The sequence below is a fragment of the Falco cherrug genome, chromosome 2, assembly GCF_023634085.1.
Source record: "Falco cherrug isolate bFalChe1 chromosome 2, bFalChe1.pri, whole genome shotgun sequence".
NCBI classification, from domain to species: Eukaryota; Metazoa; Chordata; class Aves; order Falconiformes; family Falconidae; genus Falco; species Falco cherrug.
Window position 1 is genome coordinate 881,424 of NC_073698.1, and position 15,708 is coordinate 897,131.

The following is a 15,708-nucleotide window of genomic DNA, read 5'->3' on the forward strand; positions in this document are numbered from 1 at the left end:
TAACCCATGTCCCCAAGCACCACATCCACACGTCTTCTGACCCCCCCATGGACGGTGCCTGCACCCCGTCCCCGGGCAGCCTGTGCCAGCGCTTGGCCACCCTGTCGGGGAAGACATTTCTCCCAGTGCCCACCCTGAACCTCCCCTGGTGCGGCTGGAGGCCGTTCCCTCCTGTCCTGCCGCTGGTTCCTTGGGAGCAGAGACCGACCCCCCTCGCTGCAGCCTCCTGCCAGGCAGCTGTAGGGAGCCAGAAGGGCCCCCCTGAGCCCCCTTTTCTCCGGGCTGAGCCCCCCCAGCTCCCCCCGCCCGCCCAGAGCTGTGCCGCAGCCCCTTCCCCAGCCCCTGCCCGGCTCTGGACACACTTCAGCCCCTCCGTGGCTGTTTTTCACTTTGTTTTAACTTGTTTGGGGACTGGAAGGATGCCTATGGAGAGCCATGTGGCAGCAGGGAAGGAGACAGCTTGCCAGCTCCTTTCCTTTGCTGAGTAGTTTGCAGAGCTCTGGATGAAGGGGAGGTGGTCACCATCCCTCTTTTGGCATTTGCAAAATGCTTCTGCACGAGGAGCAGGAAGATGGATGCTGCTCTCTAATGGTGTGGCCGGTCAAGCCACGTGGGAAGCAAAGCACCAGTATGCCCCAAATTCTGGAAGAGATGAGGTCAGATGATTTTCTGGGGGATGACAGTCTTTGATAAGGTTTCCTTCTGCAGGTGGAAAAGAATCATCGCATTTTCTGAAAGGAGATAAGTCCCTTACATCCAGGGCTTCCCAGGAAGGAAAGGAAAACAGAAGGTCTGAATTACTCTCCCTGACCTTCTCCTGACTTTCTCTAAAGAAACTGTTTGTTGCTGTGTGTGGAAGGGCTCATTCCTGTCCCAGAAGAGCTGCTGCCAGCACTGGGGATGGCTGCCTGACTCAGGCTGGACAGGAGCGGGAAGGTTGTGCAACATCCCACTTCTGCTGCTGGATCTCAGGGTCAAGGCCAACACAAACTAGCACCATCCCAGCTGAAATGATCCATTTGTCCAAAGCCACTTTCAGCTGAAGAAAGCAGACTCTCCTCGCAAATACTAACCCTATTGTAATTTTTGCCAGAGCAGAGTTTAATGGCCCTGAGCTGATTTCAGAAAACTGCTGATGGCAGGTGCAGGGGTAACATTTCAGAGGCTCATGGTCAAAGGTTTTATGTTCAGTAATCGTGCCTTTGTGTGGGACATGCAGTTGGTTCTGTTGCAGCTCCCAGTAATCGTGCTGGACACTCTCTTTTTGTATTGACAGTTCTTCGTTTTCTGCCACGGGCTTCTGCAGCTGTCCCAGCTCCTGGTCTCCGGCTATCTGAAGAGCTCCATATCGACCATCGAGAGACGATATGGCCTCTCCAGCCAGACATCAGGGCTGCTTGCTTCCTTCAACGAGGTGAAAAACAGCTTGCTTCTCCCAGTCTACCTGGTGGACGTTGTCCCCGTGCTCCTGTCATTCCTTTGTGAGACCTCTTGGTCTGTGTGTCCTGCTGCAGGTTGGGAACACGTTGCTGATTGTCTTTGTAAGTTACTTCGGGAGCCGAGTGCACCGACCTCGTTTCATCGGCTGCGGTGCCATCCTCGTCTCCTTGGCTGGGTTCCTCATGTCTCTCCCCCACTTCATAACTGGACCCTACGAGTATGACCGGTCCGTTGCCAGTAGGTACTCTAGGAATATATGCCTTTTGTAACAGAAAAAGGGAATTACTTTCCCTGGAGGGGTTGGGACCTGAAAGCTGTAGGTTTCTCCTCAAGAAATTTTAATTTTCTGAGAAGGTAATCATCTCAGCCCTGAGAGGCAACAACTGATGGTGGGAAGCAGAGCCAGGGGACAGCTGGAACCATGGGCAAGGGCACGAAAACAATCAAAACGTAAGCTGTGCCTCTGGTTCCCCTTGCCTTCTGCACACCCACACAGCAGGCAAACACCAGGTACTTCTGGTCTTCTCCAGCCATCTGGGCTCTCAGCTTCCACGAGTTGAGCCAAGTTGTCCTCATGCATGTGAACTGCTCCCTTATTTTCCTAATGTAGATAAGAGAAAGTCTCATAAACTCTATCACCTGAGGCCCTTTGCAGAAGGGAAATGAGAGGTCTGGGAAGGAGCTTGACTCAGCCCGATGTCGGGGGCAGCTTTGGGGGTGAAATGCTGTTGTGTGTAATAAGGGAGCATCAGTTTCACACCTAACTTCTGCTGCTTGTGGGGCACCTCACCCACCCATCTTCCTCTGTCTAGCTGAGCCATCTTTCAGGGAATGCTCTGAGTTTTTGGATCCCACCAGAAAATCAACCTCCTGTGAGAAACGTGCAGGACTAAATCACTCACAGAGGAACAGGTCAGGGTGGATTTGGGATTTGTCCCTGAAAGAAGGTGAAGGGTGAGAAAGAAAAAGAAGAGAAAAAGAAGAGAAAAAGAAGAGAAAAAGAAGAGAAAAAGAAGAGAAAAAGAAGAGAAAAAGAAGAGAAAAAGAAGAGAACCTTCACTCTCTATTACCTTCCCAAATCCTGCCATGAAGCTCCAGCAAATCTTTTAGAAGCCTTCATTAAACAGCTTTTTTCTGACTCTTCAGAGAGAGCACAGCTGGTTCACACAGCTGCAGACAGTAAAGGAAGACTTAAATAGGTGAATAATTCATGTCTGCAAACAGGGGTCAGCTGCTAAGGACAGTTTGGAACAATTAGCTATGTTTCAGCAGTGCTGGTGCAGGTGGCCCTGTGTCGTGCACTCAAGAGTTGCATGTTATTTGGGGCATAACCATGGAAATCCTGCTACAAACACCACCACCGCCTCCCTGAGCATTTTAAGGAAGATAAAGCTGCTAGAATCAGCACTTTCACTTTGCAATCCATTTCTGGGTAAAACGCGTTCTGGTTTCCTGAGCAGCTATTCACAAAATCTGCAGGTTTTCTCACTTACCTTTATTGCAAGATCTATCAAAGGTCCTGGAAGTGATCTCAGCTCTGCATTTTCAGCGGAGGTGGCTTTTCATGGCACATGCACCCATCTCACTGTGAACACCTGCACAGCAATCTCTGCACTTTCTTTGCATTTTCCTTCACCTGACATCTACCACGTGCATACCTACACGCTTGCTGCTGTCTTAGGGAAACGCTTTCTCCAAACCAAGCTCCTTAGATCTGCTCCCCTTGTCATGGCAGGCATGTTCAGCAACACCACCGACCTGTGCCAGCCTGGGGTCCCGGGGTCCTGGGGGAACCTCAGCAATGCTGGCTGCACCCCCCACGCTGCCAGAGAGAACCACGAGGTTCTCCTTGTCTTGTTCACCGCCCAGGCGCTGCTGGGCGTTGGAGGTGTCCCCATCCAGCCCTTTGGGATCTCCTACATCGACGACTTTGCAAGCGAGAGGAACTCCCCCCTCTATTTGGGTAAGGCTGGGGTTGCTGTGGGAAGAGGGGAAATCAGAATTAAGTTAATAGCAAGGCCAGATGACTAATTTGCATTAATGAGAACAGAGATGGCTATAGCCCTTCTGCTCTACCCAGCTCTAGGAAGGTTTCCACAAAAATAGCTTATCATCTGCTTCAAGTTTGGTCAAACTGCAGACAGACCAGGGGTGCTGGAAAAGATGATTTAGGGGAGATGCTGGGACTTTGGACCTGAGAGTGATAAGCTGGAGATGGGCGTAATGACTGTGTCCTCCACCAAAAAAGGCTTCAACAAAGAGAACAGGAATAATCTGATCTCTGTGTTCACAAGAGGCAGCTATGGGCTGCAGATGCAGCCATGAAGATTTTGTTTAGATATAGGGAAAATTATAGGAAGCTAAAAAAGCAGCATCAACCGTCTGGGAGGTAGGCAAGTATCCTTCAGCAGAAGGGCTGCTGGAGAAGACACACCTAAAAGGGATGTCCCAGGGTGGTGGGATGGATGAGGTGGTCCTTACAGGTCCTTCTAACTCTTGCAGCTGTTAACTGTGACAGCCTTTTGAACTGAATGGGACAGCAAGGGTGGCTCAAACCCAGGCCATTACTGTCGAGAAACTGGAATTACTGCATCAAATGTTGCTCTAGTAGATGCTCCAAAACTACTTGAAATGATCACCTCTAAGAAAGGAGTTGAATCTTAGATTTGTTTAATTTTTTCATCAGTAATTCACTTTTATCTCCATCTTGTAAAAAAAACCTTTGGATTTTTTATGCTGAGGGGCACATCTTGTTCCTGGGTGTATTTCAGTCTTTCTAGGAAGCTGAAGTGGCAGGAAAGATCTGAGTTTTGCAAACCTTTCTTGTGAACAGAGCATGGAAAAAATAGGGTTGTTATCTTTTGAAAGGGATGAGATAAGAAAGCTGCTAGGGAAATAGCCTGTGCTGGAGGCAGATGTGGTGGGCACTGGTCCAGCCCAGTCCTGCCTCAAGGCATCTCTTGCCCCCGTGGTCCCTTCACACAGGGCTGAGCCCCTCTCTGCTCTCACCCCTCTGCAGGCATCTTGTTCTCTGTGACTGTCATCGGGCCAGGGGTGGGCTTCATGCTGGGCTCTGCCATGCTGCGTTTTTACGTCGACATCGACAAAGTCACTGGAGGTGAGTGAACGTGCCCTCAGAGAGGCAGCCAGCACCCTTCACACTGCATCCCATTTACTGGGCCAGCAGCAGTCCAGCCCCACTCTGGGCATCCCACCCCCCAGTGATGAGGGTGCAACCTGTGGGGCAGGGGCTGGCTCCCTTTGCCTGCTGTCTCCCCTCTTAAATCAATTCCATCACCGGGGGATGCTCTGAGACCGCTCCCATCAGCGCTGGAGGGGGGTGGCCCAGATAAATGTGTCCTTCCCACCCGACCACGCATCTGCAGGGTTAAACCTAGCCCCATGGCTGCTGGTATCCCATATTTTAATAACATCCTTCAGACCTGGGGAACCCTCACCCCTGGGCTGCTGCCAGGTCTGATTAGAGGGTTGTCCATCTGCATTGTGCTTTTAGAGCAGACCTGATGTCCATTCTTCTGCGAATTTTCTGCCATATGCCAGCAACAGCAGCTGGACCATTTTGCTGTCAGCCAGCAGCGGGGAAGAGTGTGGATGTGGGGGACGAGAAAAACCTGGAAAAAAATGTGAAAGAGCAAGATGGAGGGAAAAAAATAAGAGAAAAGGAATGGAGAATGGGTACCAGCACCCTGGCGTGAAGGAGCAGAGGGGAGGGGAGGGCGGGAGGAAGGAAGGTGAAAACAAGTGGAAGGGAAATGCTGAATAGGGCAAGGAAGGAGCGTGAAAGGGATTTCCTTTTCAAATGTCTCTTCCTGAGCCGTGCTATTGAAGTATTTGTAGTCGTCTCCTGTTTGGCTGCTCTTGAATCTTGGCTCTTTCCTGGTTATTAACAGAGCAAACACACATTATACAACTCTGCACATCCTCATCTGACAAAAGGGGCAGACAGGCTCCTTCGGGTGGTGACCAGAGAGAGCATCAGGTCTGAGGCTGGATGAGCAGTGGCTGTTGACACTACAGATGCATTAGTTTTGGCTCCTTCTCAGAGCCTCCAGCTCGTTCCCGCTCACTGACTTCACCAGATTTTTTTTCACCTGCACTTTGTCAACATACACATTTATGATATTTGCATCACAAAGAGCACAGTCTAGTCTTGACACTGCCACGTCCAAGCTTATTGCTGCAGCTATCCATCCTCCTCAGTGGGGGAGTCTTGGTGAGATGTTTTTTGCTCATCTGCCTCTGAAGGATGAAGAAATGGGATTAGGGTCTGCTGTCTGCCTGCACACCCTGGTGCTCGGTTCTCCTAGGCCACCTGCTGCAGATGGATGCTGAATGAGAAATGTGCCTGAGTAGCCAGAACTGGAGAACACCCGGTTTTAGAGCTACCTTCAGCCTACTGGGAAAAGCTAGCGAGCTGTGGCTGCTTAATGCTGAATCTAATGTAACCCCATGTTTTCCTAGAAAAAAAATATTGGTGTTTGTTCAGGAAGGGATTTAAAATTCCAGTTTGCTCCATACATCTTGCAGGGAAGATATTATCAAATTTCTTTGACCTACCATTTGTTGCTTCCAGAGATGGGGGATTAGATGTGGCAGTATCTACGCTACCGAAAGCCAGTGAACTGACTGCAGTTTTAATTGCACCCCTGCAGTGAGAATAGCTCGTTTGTGTTAAACCTCACAGCTAAGGAAGAGGTTTCTGGGAGGACTCATTTCCTGGGATTGCTCGTGAATACTGTCTAACCACAGGTATCCCCTTTTTCTGTAGAAATATTTCTTGGTTCAGGCTCACCCTGTTGTGAATTTGCATTCCGGCTTCTGCATATCCTGTTTTATTTACACCAAGTACCCTCCCCACAGAAAATGTTGTCTTTGGCAGAGTGCCCTGAGCTCGGCAGTGGGGGAGGCTGGGCCGGCTGAAGAAAGACAGACAGAAGAAAGGGATATAATCCTTATTAAGGCATTTCTAACAATTGCCTTCTGTTGGTTGAGCTGCAAACCAGGTACTGGCTGACAGACCAGACTGGTGGGCACAGCTCTGGGGTCCCAGTCCTGCTGTGAACAGGGGGTCCTTCTGTGGGCAGCCAGACTGCGGAAAACTAAACCACTGCTCCTGGCTGCTGAGAGTTAACGGTAGTTAACTCCATTTTACTGCGTCCACCTCTGGAGCCCCCAATATAAGGACATGGACCTGTTGGAGCGGGCCCGTCGGAGGCCACGGAGCTGGTCAGAGGGCTGGAGCCCCTCTGCTGTGGGGACAGGCTGGGAGAGCTGGGGCTGTGCAGCCTGGGGAGGAGAAGGCTGCGGGGAGACCTTAGAGCAGCTCCCAGTGCCTGGAGGGGCCGACAGGAAAGCTGGGGAGGGGCTTTGGGCAAGGGCAGGGAGTGGTGGGACAGGGGGGAATGGCTTGAAGCTGAGAGAGGGGAGATTTAGGTTGGACATGAGGAAGAAACCCTTCCCCGTGAGGGCGGCGAGGCGCTGGCCCAGGCTGCCCAGAGCAGCTGTGGGTGCCCCATCCCTGGCAGGGCTCAAGGCCAGGCTGGACGGGGCTGGGAGCAGCCTGGGCTGGGGGGAGGGGGCCCTGCCCCTGGCGGGGGGTGGGACTGGCTGGTCTTGAAGGTCCCTTCCAAACCCAAACCATTCCATGATTCTACAGTTCTATGATTTTAATCTTAAGAAAGGTTTTTCCCTTCCGTATGGATAGATGTCATGAATTTATCCCCTTGAGTATTTCCAGGCTTTTCACAACATGGGTATCCTTTCTCTGAAAAAGCTGTGATGGGGATGCTTTCCTTTGCCTTTCCGGATCTAGGACATCCCCCTGTCCTAGTTGCCTCCATCAAAGGGCTGAGTGGGTTTTTAGGCACCCCTGGTGATAACAAAGAATGGAATGTGATTTAGCACCATTGGATGCATCACGTGCAAATGCTGCTCAGACCCCAAAACCATTGATTCCCAGGTTGGGAGACACCACTTTGGAGCTGGCTGAAATTTGTGGTAAGCGGGGCCACCCATCGCCATCCCTTTGGTGCACTGGGCTCCCTCTGTTCACCTTTGATTTAATGCCTGTTTCTCCATTTGTGTTGCAGATGAAGTCCAGCTCATGAATAAAGACCCACGGTGGGTCGGTGCCTGGTGGCTCGGTTTCCTGGTCGCAGCCAGTCTCGTGGCCCTGTCTGCAATGCCTTATTTCTTCTTCCCACGGGAAATGCCAAAAGAGGTATTTGCACACCAATCCCTCGTGGATTTATCTCCATGTTCCTCCCTCACCACCAGCATTAGCTGCTGCGTCTGTGGGACACGTGACTATCAAGGTGGGCATGCGGTTTATAGCTGCATCCCGAAGTCAGATGTGAGCTGTAGTTTGCTCTCATCTCCCGTGTCAGAGGCTCTTGTATGTTAAGCTGATGCTTCATGAGTACCGGCATGGTGCAGGTAGTTTAATGGATGTGATAATTTCCTTGGTGGGGCACTGAAGTAGCACCTGCGTGTTGATTCATCTGTGTAGGAACATGTAACACTGGGAAAGCTCTGTCTGGCTTGAGGTTCTTCTCACAGCAACCCTCCTGTATTTACTACCAAGTTGGGGTTTTTTTCTACTTCTACAGAGCCCTCCTGAGTGCTTCAGTGCTCATGCCAAGATACAAAACAGCTTGCGAGCTTCCCAAGTGTTTTGCTGGCTGCGGGTCCCAGCGTGTTGTGAGGGATGCCACAAAGCAAATTGTTCTTTTAGAGAAGGCATCATGCTATGGTTTTGAATGTTCCTGGAGTTGCTGGAACGCGCTTAGTAGGTGAAATTGTGCTCGTCTGGATGCCTTGGCTGTATTCTAGCCTGTGTAATTGCCTTTCACGTATATTTTACCTTGGGGCAACATTGAAACTCTCTTGCCTAAACAAGTCCGTGTGCTGTCTGGTGCAGAAGAATTCTTCATTTCTCCTGCAGCTGCCTGAATTTCCACGGGAATGAGCAACTCTTAGAGAGATTTGGGTTTCACCTGCCTGGGAAAATGTGACCTGTTATACCAGTTACACTTCTAGGTGTACAACGATCTACTCCTAAGTTATATATGTTGTGAGGTTTGCAGAGGTGCTGCAGTCCTGCGAGGTAATGGGGTGGAAAGTGCTCAGAGCTTTGTGGGAGGAGGGCAATACTGAATGCAACGTGCCTGATTTATCCTTGTGAAGCTTGGTTTGCTTTAAGGTCATTACGGATGATGTATATTAGCAGAACCTGCTCAGCGTGCAAGGGTGCATTACATCTTAGGAGAAAGGTTCTTTATTAGGGCTGATGGGAATATTAATTTCATAAATGGCTTTTGAGAGAAAATAATGTACTTTGAACTAAAACAACTGTGCTTTATTGCAAGTGCTGCACTCTGATCAGCCCAAAAAATTTTGAAGAGTTTAAGGAAGGATTGGTTGGATATTGATTTTAAAAAAAAAAATCAGGAAGATTTCACTCTACTCTGCTGGCTGACATCTGTAGAGAACAGTCCCACATACCTTAGCACCCTTTGCACCCCGGGTCTTACTGAATTTCTCCCCATTATACCATTTCCCCCAGAAAGCTTTTGGAAACTGCTTACACTAAAAAAACAATAATAAGAAAATTACCTAAACGATGGCAACATTCTGCCCCCCTTGCAGGACAGGAGATGTCAGGGCCAGCCAAGCCAGCTCATGCCCATCCCATGCCAGCAGCAGCAAGGGGCTCTGCTTAAAAAACAAAAAAATACCTCTGTAGCAACTTTGCCAGATGCTGTTCTGGGCCAAACATCTGTCTGCGGTGGGAGCGCTCAAAGCTTTGTAGGAAATCTGCATTATCACGGGTGATTTTCTGTAGGTATAGCAGAAAGGAAAATGTAAATCACTTTCTCCTGCTTGCTCTTGTGGTAAATCAGGGTTTGGCTAAGGGTAGAATTGTGACCGCTTTTCCATCAGGAAGGGCAACCCCCTGCAGTGAGCTGGAGGCAGCAGCCTCTCTAAGGCCACCGAGTTAGAGCGTGTTAGAGGCATGGTTCCCCTCCAAAAGATCATCAGCCAGGGATAAATCTCAAAACCATGCAGGAGGGATGGGTAGAGCTGGTAAGACATGCAGCGCAGGAGGGTAATGTGTGTCGTGCACAAAGCTCAGCTCTGGGAAAGTGTTGACTCCAATGTTACCTGCCTCTGCCCCCGGAGGAGCAGCCACCCTTTTCCTGTAGGTCCCCAGCACTGTGGTGGCTCCTGCTGTGGCTTTAGGGTTGCTTGCAATGTCCTCTCACTACACAGAGCAAAGCTGTTGTTTCTTCTTGTGCTCGGCTCTGGTTTGGGATGGAGAGGGGGAGATGTGGCATTGCAGTGAGGGAAGGTGGGACCCCTGTGGCAGCTCTGCGGCACAAAGCCCCGTCCCCAACATGCTGCAAGAAGGGAAGGGAGGGATGGGCTCAGCACAGGGTTTTACAGACCAGCAGGAATGGACATTGTGATAACCTTTGGGTCAACCCTGTCTAAATACAGCTGCAGCTTCATTTCATTCAAGTGGTCAGCATTTCCTTGGCTGCTTTCAGTTTCAGGGTTTCTGCCTGTCCAAAGCAGGACGAAAAGCTATCAGTAGAGCAAGCACAAGCTGCAAGTACTTAAGCATCAGCTGGGGGCTTTCCCACCATGTTTGTAAAAGCCCCAGCACGGTATAGTACCCACAGAAAATACCTCCAGGCACAGCAGCCGTAACAACACATGGGAAAAGCACAGATCTGCTCTGTCCACAGAAGAAGCTGAGATGTTTCTGCACCACCAGCTGTGGGCTTCATTTCTGGAGGCCCAAAAGGAATTTCAGGTGCCCCAGGCCAAGCTATCCTTTTGCCACTTGCTGTCTGCAGACCTCTGGGACCACAGATGTCTCAGTAGATGATGGGGCTGTCTGGGAATAATGTGTCCACACCAAGCTGTGGGTGTGTTTCCCCACTGCAGAGTCCACCAAACAAGATCTCAGTAGCAAAGGCTGGTCCATGTCTTAGTACTTCTCACAGCCAAAAGCACTATTTCCCTTCTCTGATTCTCATCCTACCTTCATGTGCCTTTCTTCTTCCTGCCTCACTCCATACAACTCATCTGAGCCCTTGGTGGCTTCTCCAGACCAAGGACCATCCTCCTCAATGGGCACCAGCCAGCAAACACTGAATAACAGCACAGCCCTCTGCCTCTTCGGAGATTTATTTGCCTCCTCCCATCAGCTGAGACAGATCTAGATTATTTATTCTGCAATGACATTTCAGCTTCACTTCTATTTGATAGCTTCTTTCTTTGAAGTTCCTGGAATGACTTGTGCACTTAATGTTAACATTAAGGATAATGAGGGTTTGCTCTTTTGATCTTTTTTCATAAATCAGCCACTCCAGACCCAGAACATTTTTATTTCTCTGCTTTGATACTTCTCAGTAGGTTTCTAGCACCTAAGTATCCTGAATAATCCTATTTGAGAAACGATCCCAGCAAAGCTATGAAGTTGTCATGATCTCAGGGAGGCATGAGAGGATGAGGCTGTTACTGGACAAACTGTTTCCAGTTTCCAAGATCATTTTTTTCCCAATAATTTCAGTTTAATCCTGCCTTCATGTGCCTGAACCATTTCTTGGGGTTGTGTCCTGGATTGTGGGGAACTACAGTGTCTGAGTGTTTTCCACTTGCCGAGTAGCCAAGGTTTAGCTCATGCTTTACCATCTGTTGCTGCCGATGTTACTGCATCCCTATGCAGGCAGTTGCACTCTGACTACTTTCCCTGTGCTTTTGCTTGGCCACGGTGTCTGTCCATCCTGCAGGTTCAGCAGCTGTTGCATCGCAGCTGATAAAGCACCTCCCCAGTCCCTGCACCTCCGTGGGTGATGTGAAAAGGGTTTGAAAAGGGGAAAAGTGCTCTCAGGAGGACCTTATACAAAAGAAGTAGCATTGCCCTCCCCCAGCATTTCTCACCTGCAAGATCTGTCTTGTACACCCGACTCTGTCCCAGTTCAGGTTTTGTTCTGTGACACTCCAAAGTCACGTAGAACCAAACGTCCCCTGGACGCTGCACAAAGCGGGTGAGTGACGCTTCCTCCTCGCCCTGACAAAGCCTCCCCTGTAATGTCAGCACATGTCATCTGCAAACAGATGCCTTTGTGTGAAAACTCAGCTGGATTTTATGGGAAGGAGATCTACATGTCCCAGTTGTGTCCAAGCCCTGGCAGCTCCGGTTAACAGTCACACTGGATATTGGTCCATCCCATCAGTGCTTTCCTCCTAAGCCTCACTGGTAGCAGGTTTCAAAAACTTATTTCCCTGCATGTTGCAAAGCTTTGCCTAATCTCCACCCTATATTTTACTCTTTAGTTGGTTATTCTGCCCGTAATCCCGATTAAATAATTTTTCCTAATCATTGCTATATTGGTGTGGTTATAGAAACCCTTCCTTTTGCTGGGCGAGGGAAGCTAGCTAGTCTTCTGCTGCCAAAAAGCTTCTCCATCCCAGCAGCCCTGCTTGTCACCCATCCCAGCCACAAGCTGGTTTTCCCAGTGCTGTATCAGTCTGGATCTGGTCCTCAGTGGTGGTACAGCAGAGTCTGCACTTCCCCAGCTCTCCTGGAAACACTGTCCTCAGTTCTTCCTCACATCACACTGACTCCTTCCATGGCTGCACCAGATGCTTATGCAGAGATAGACTTGGAGCTATTTCTCATTCTCCTCCCCCTTTCATTTCCAGCATTTCCAGCTGTGCAGTGGAAATTAGTTTTAAACCCTGAATGTGTGGCTGTGCCCTTTGCACTGTTTGGTTCGGTTTCTGTTATTTCAGCCCTTTAGTTGCCTATTTTTCCTATATGGTGTCCCAGCCCCCTCTGCATGGACAATTCCCACCTTCCCTCTCCTCTGCAGATTAAGTAGTACATGACGTCTCACTATACCAAGGGGGTTTCTGAAAATATTAGCTGGGGCTTCTGCACCAAAGCACCAAGGAAGCCACCAGCACCTCACAGAAGCTCAGTACATCCGTCTGGGATGCTCCATTCTCTTCCTCCCATTTAGCCATGTTGTGTTTACCTTCCTAATGTTCATGTTCTCCAGTGTAATTAATGGTTTCCCATATGGTGCTGCACGTTCTGCTTTGCCTCGGTCTGGAGAGACTGGACCTACTGCATTGCCTTTATTTATTAAATCACTGGTGTTGTTGAGGAGGGAGAACAGGCTGCTGCTGATCCATCAGTCCCTAACCCAAGGTACCCGTCCATCTGGGGGTCATGTGGGTGCCAACCAGAAGAGGTGAGCAGGATGACAACCTCTTCCATGTTGGGTCCTTCCTCTCAAAGCTTCACACGTGGCACCTCAGCTGGAAGATGTGCAGAAATGGAGTGGAAAGGAGCCACACTCTGTCCTTGGCATTGCTAATGGGGGAGGTAGAAGGGGCAAAGTTGTGCTTCAAGGGATGGGATGGAGAGGCTGGGAGATGAAATCCTTTGCAGAACAGAGGAGGTGGATTTCTGGGGGTGTTTCATGGTGGGTCTGGAGGGATGTGAGCTGTGGGAGTGCTCAGGGTGTGCAGAAATGAGATGACTCGTGATGGCCTAGCAAAGTGCGTCTGATGGGATTTTCTGCTGGGATGGTGGGGGATGTGTCCCCTGTCATCTGTACAGTATCTCCAGATTTTACTTTCAATTGCTCTGCCGGATAGTTGGAGTAGATGCTTGGGGAAAGAGGGGAACGCCAAGCTGGACATGCAGCTCCATCCTGGCAAAGCAGAAGGTTAAGAGGTCACCTCCCTTTGCCCAGGGCAAAACCCATCTCTCTGGGCAGTACCTCAAGCTGTGGAGTGGGGAGCTGGCAAGTTTAGGACCTCAGTGGGAAGGCTGGATCAACTTATTTTATCCCCCAAAGCACCTGGTGTGCAGTGGCAGGAGTGGGCTGCGAGCACAGAGAACCTTGAAAGAGATGTGTTTGTGATGGACATGTGTGGCTACAGATGTCCATCTCAAATGTTTGGACATCGCCATTCCCGCTGGAGGTGGCACCATTGCTTGGCAAGGTCCTGGCAACGCCTGTCCCTCCGGTCCTGAAGCAGAATGTTTGTGATGAGGAGAAGCTCCTGCAGGTCAAATGCAGCCAGGACCCCTCCTGCCCTGCCCTGAGGTTGCCCCGTGGATGCTGGTGCTGCTCTCAGCTACATTACAGGATTGCACCAGCATGCCTGAGCCTGCAAGGAGCCTCCTGCCCTTTGCCAGGGTTGCTGGGGACTTCCCAACCCGTGCAGGGTGTTTGCAGGGTGCAAAGAGCTGACGGCTCTGTCGGGGGCTGTCCCCAGGCGTCCCAACAGACATCCCACGTCCAGCATGGTGGGACGGAGCTGGGGCAGCAACCTGACCCTTCTGTGCAAGCAGAGACATTGTGCAACAGTGCTGAGGAAGTGAAAAATAACTTCTCCGGTTCCTGCCTGGGTACAGATTGCCTGCATTTATACAGATCGTCCCATGTTTATTCAGCAGTGACCCGGTGTGCTTCCAGTGCAAGTGAACAGCTGAAATGAAAATAACCGATGGGGAACTCTTAACTGCCAGCTCCAATTCGGGTTATTAGTTAGCAGGGAAAGTTTAAAGCACAGGGACAGAGAAATCTTAATCCTTCGGAAAGATTTGCTCCTGGGGCTGCAATGTTTGGAGGCTGCCTCATTAAAGCTCCTCAAGCACCATCCAAGGCAGTCTAGAAATACAGGGCACCATCTGGGAAGCAACTGGGGGCCAATGGCAGGGCGTGGTGGTGCCACTGGCATGTTACAGGAATGAGGTGGTCTCCACGTTTGGATTTTCCCCAGGGAGCTTTAAAGACAGGCAAAAACAGTGGCTAAAAATAATCATCCCATTTAGCGTGAGCAAGGTGCCTGTTGGCTGGTTATTTTACTGCTCTAGGAAATAAAGTCCCTGCTGGGACCCACACTTGCTGGAAGAGACATAATGAAGTGCTTGTAGGGAGCATGACCTCGTAGGAGGAAAAGAATTCTTTTTCAAGCCATGAGGTTTTACATTTGGTTTGTTTAATGTGAAAATAGCTTCTCTGACCTTATTTTTCACTGAGCTGGGAGCGCCAGGTTCTGCACAGCCGGAGGGAAACTCTGTAGAAGCCCCAAATGAAGCAAGGAAAACCTCTCTGTCACAGAGCAGGTTATTTATCCCTTTTTGCAGTGGTGTATTTGAATAAAACCAGACTGTCAGCACCTTCTCACAGGTGCAATAACAGGTTGGTGAAAGCTCACAGGCAAGCTGCTTTCATTTACCTGTCCTGCCAAGCATGCTCAGGTCTCAGCCCTGCTCAGTCATACCTGTTTTATTCATGTCCGTGCAGGGAAATGGGGGCTTTCCCCAGGCTGAGATCAGGTTAGGGATGCTCTTCCTAATGCAAAGCATGAGGGAGCGTCATCCTCCTTCCTCAAAAGCCTCCCTGCCTCCTCCACCCCGCCACGAGGCTGGCAGCGACGGCGATAGATAAAATCCCATTTCAAAATCATGAGATGCAACAAGAGCCCATTCACTGGTGGACGTGCACCAGGAAACTGAGCCCTTTAAGGGACCATCCTGAAAAGTCCAAGTGTGTGGGAATTTTGCAAGATGTTTCCCACAATTGTTTTTCCTTGGCACGGTGCTATGGCAGACAGTCGGGGTAGCGCTGAGCAGCCAGCCCACGATATTGCACCTACCGACTCTGGCTTGCCAAAATGTCTCCTCTGAGTAATGCTAAAATCCCCAGTGGCAGGAGCGTGGCATCGTTGGCAGGGCTTGAGCATCTCTGACAGTAGAACCAGCATAGTTCGCCCCCCTGCCTGCAGCGAGCAGGCAGGATTTGTGCTGGTCCCTCCGCAGCTTGCTTTCCTGGTGTGTGCCTGCTTCATCCCAGAGGAATGCATTTCCTGATCCTTTCAGGCAGCAAAAAATATACCAAGGGGCCAAGCCAGCGTGGGGAGAGGAGATTTCCTCCTCCTTGATGGCTTTGCTCCCTGTGCAAACAGCAGCTGCCCCTCGGGTGAGTGCTAAGCCAGAAGATGTGCAGAGAAACATCCTGCTTGCAAGGGTCACACTCACGCAGAGGCATCCCATATGGGGGGATTTGGGGCTCCCCCCCCTCCCCCCCATATGCAGACAGTGCTCAGCAGACTATTAACTCTCTGAAGTATAAACAACTGGAAGTTAAGAAAGCCACAGTCAGTAGCAGCTTGGATGTATTTTTGGAAAGCACTGCATTTTTTGAGCAGAGA

At 50.2% G+C, this 15,708-nt stretch overlaps 1 protein-coding gene across 4 annotated transcripts in view; it reads left to right on the forward strand.

Moving 5' to 3' along the window:
* SLCO2B1 (solute carrier organic anion transporter family member 2B1) overlaps positions 1-15,708 on the forward strand; it is a 68,113-nt gene that overhangs the window by 24,140 nt on the left and 28,265 nt on the right. The window contains exons 3-7 of one of the 4 annotated variants that reach the window (XM_005445937.4): positions 1,277-1,414; positions 1,515-1,677; positions 3,176-3,403; positions 4,460-4,558; positions 7,551-7,681. In XM_005445937.4, the coding sequence (XP_005445994.1) occupies positions 1,277-1,414; positions 1,515-1,677; positions 3,176-3,403; positions 4,460-4,558; positions 7,551-7,681 (759 nt within the window). Of the gene's footprint in view, positions 1-1,276; positions 1,415-1,514; positions 3,404-4,459; positions 4,559-7,550; positions 7,682-15,708 lie in introns of those variants that run through there. The other 3 variants (XM_027814869.2, XM_055703087.1, XM_027814866.2) reach the window with 3 other exon arrangements.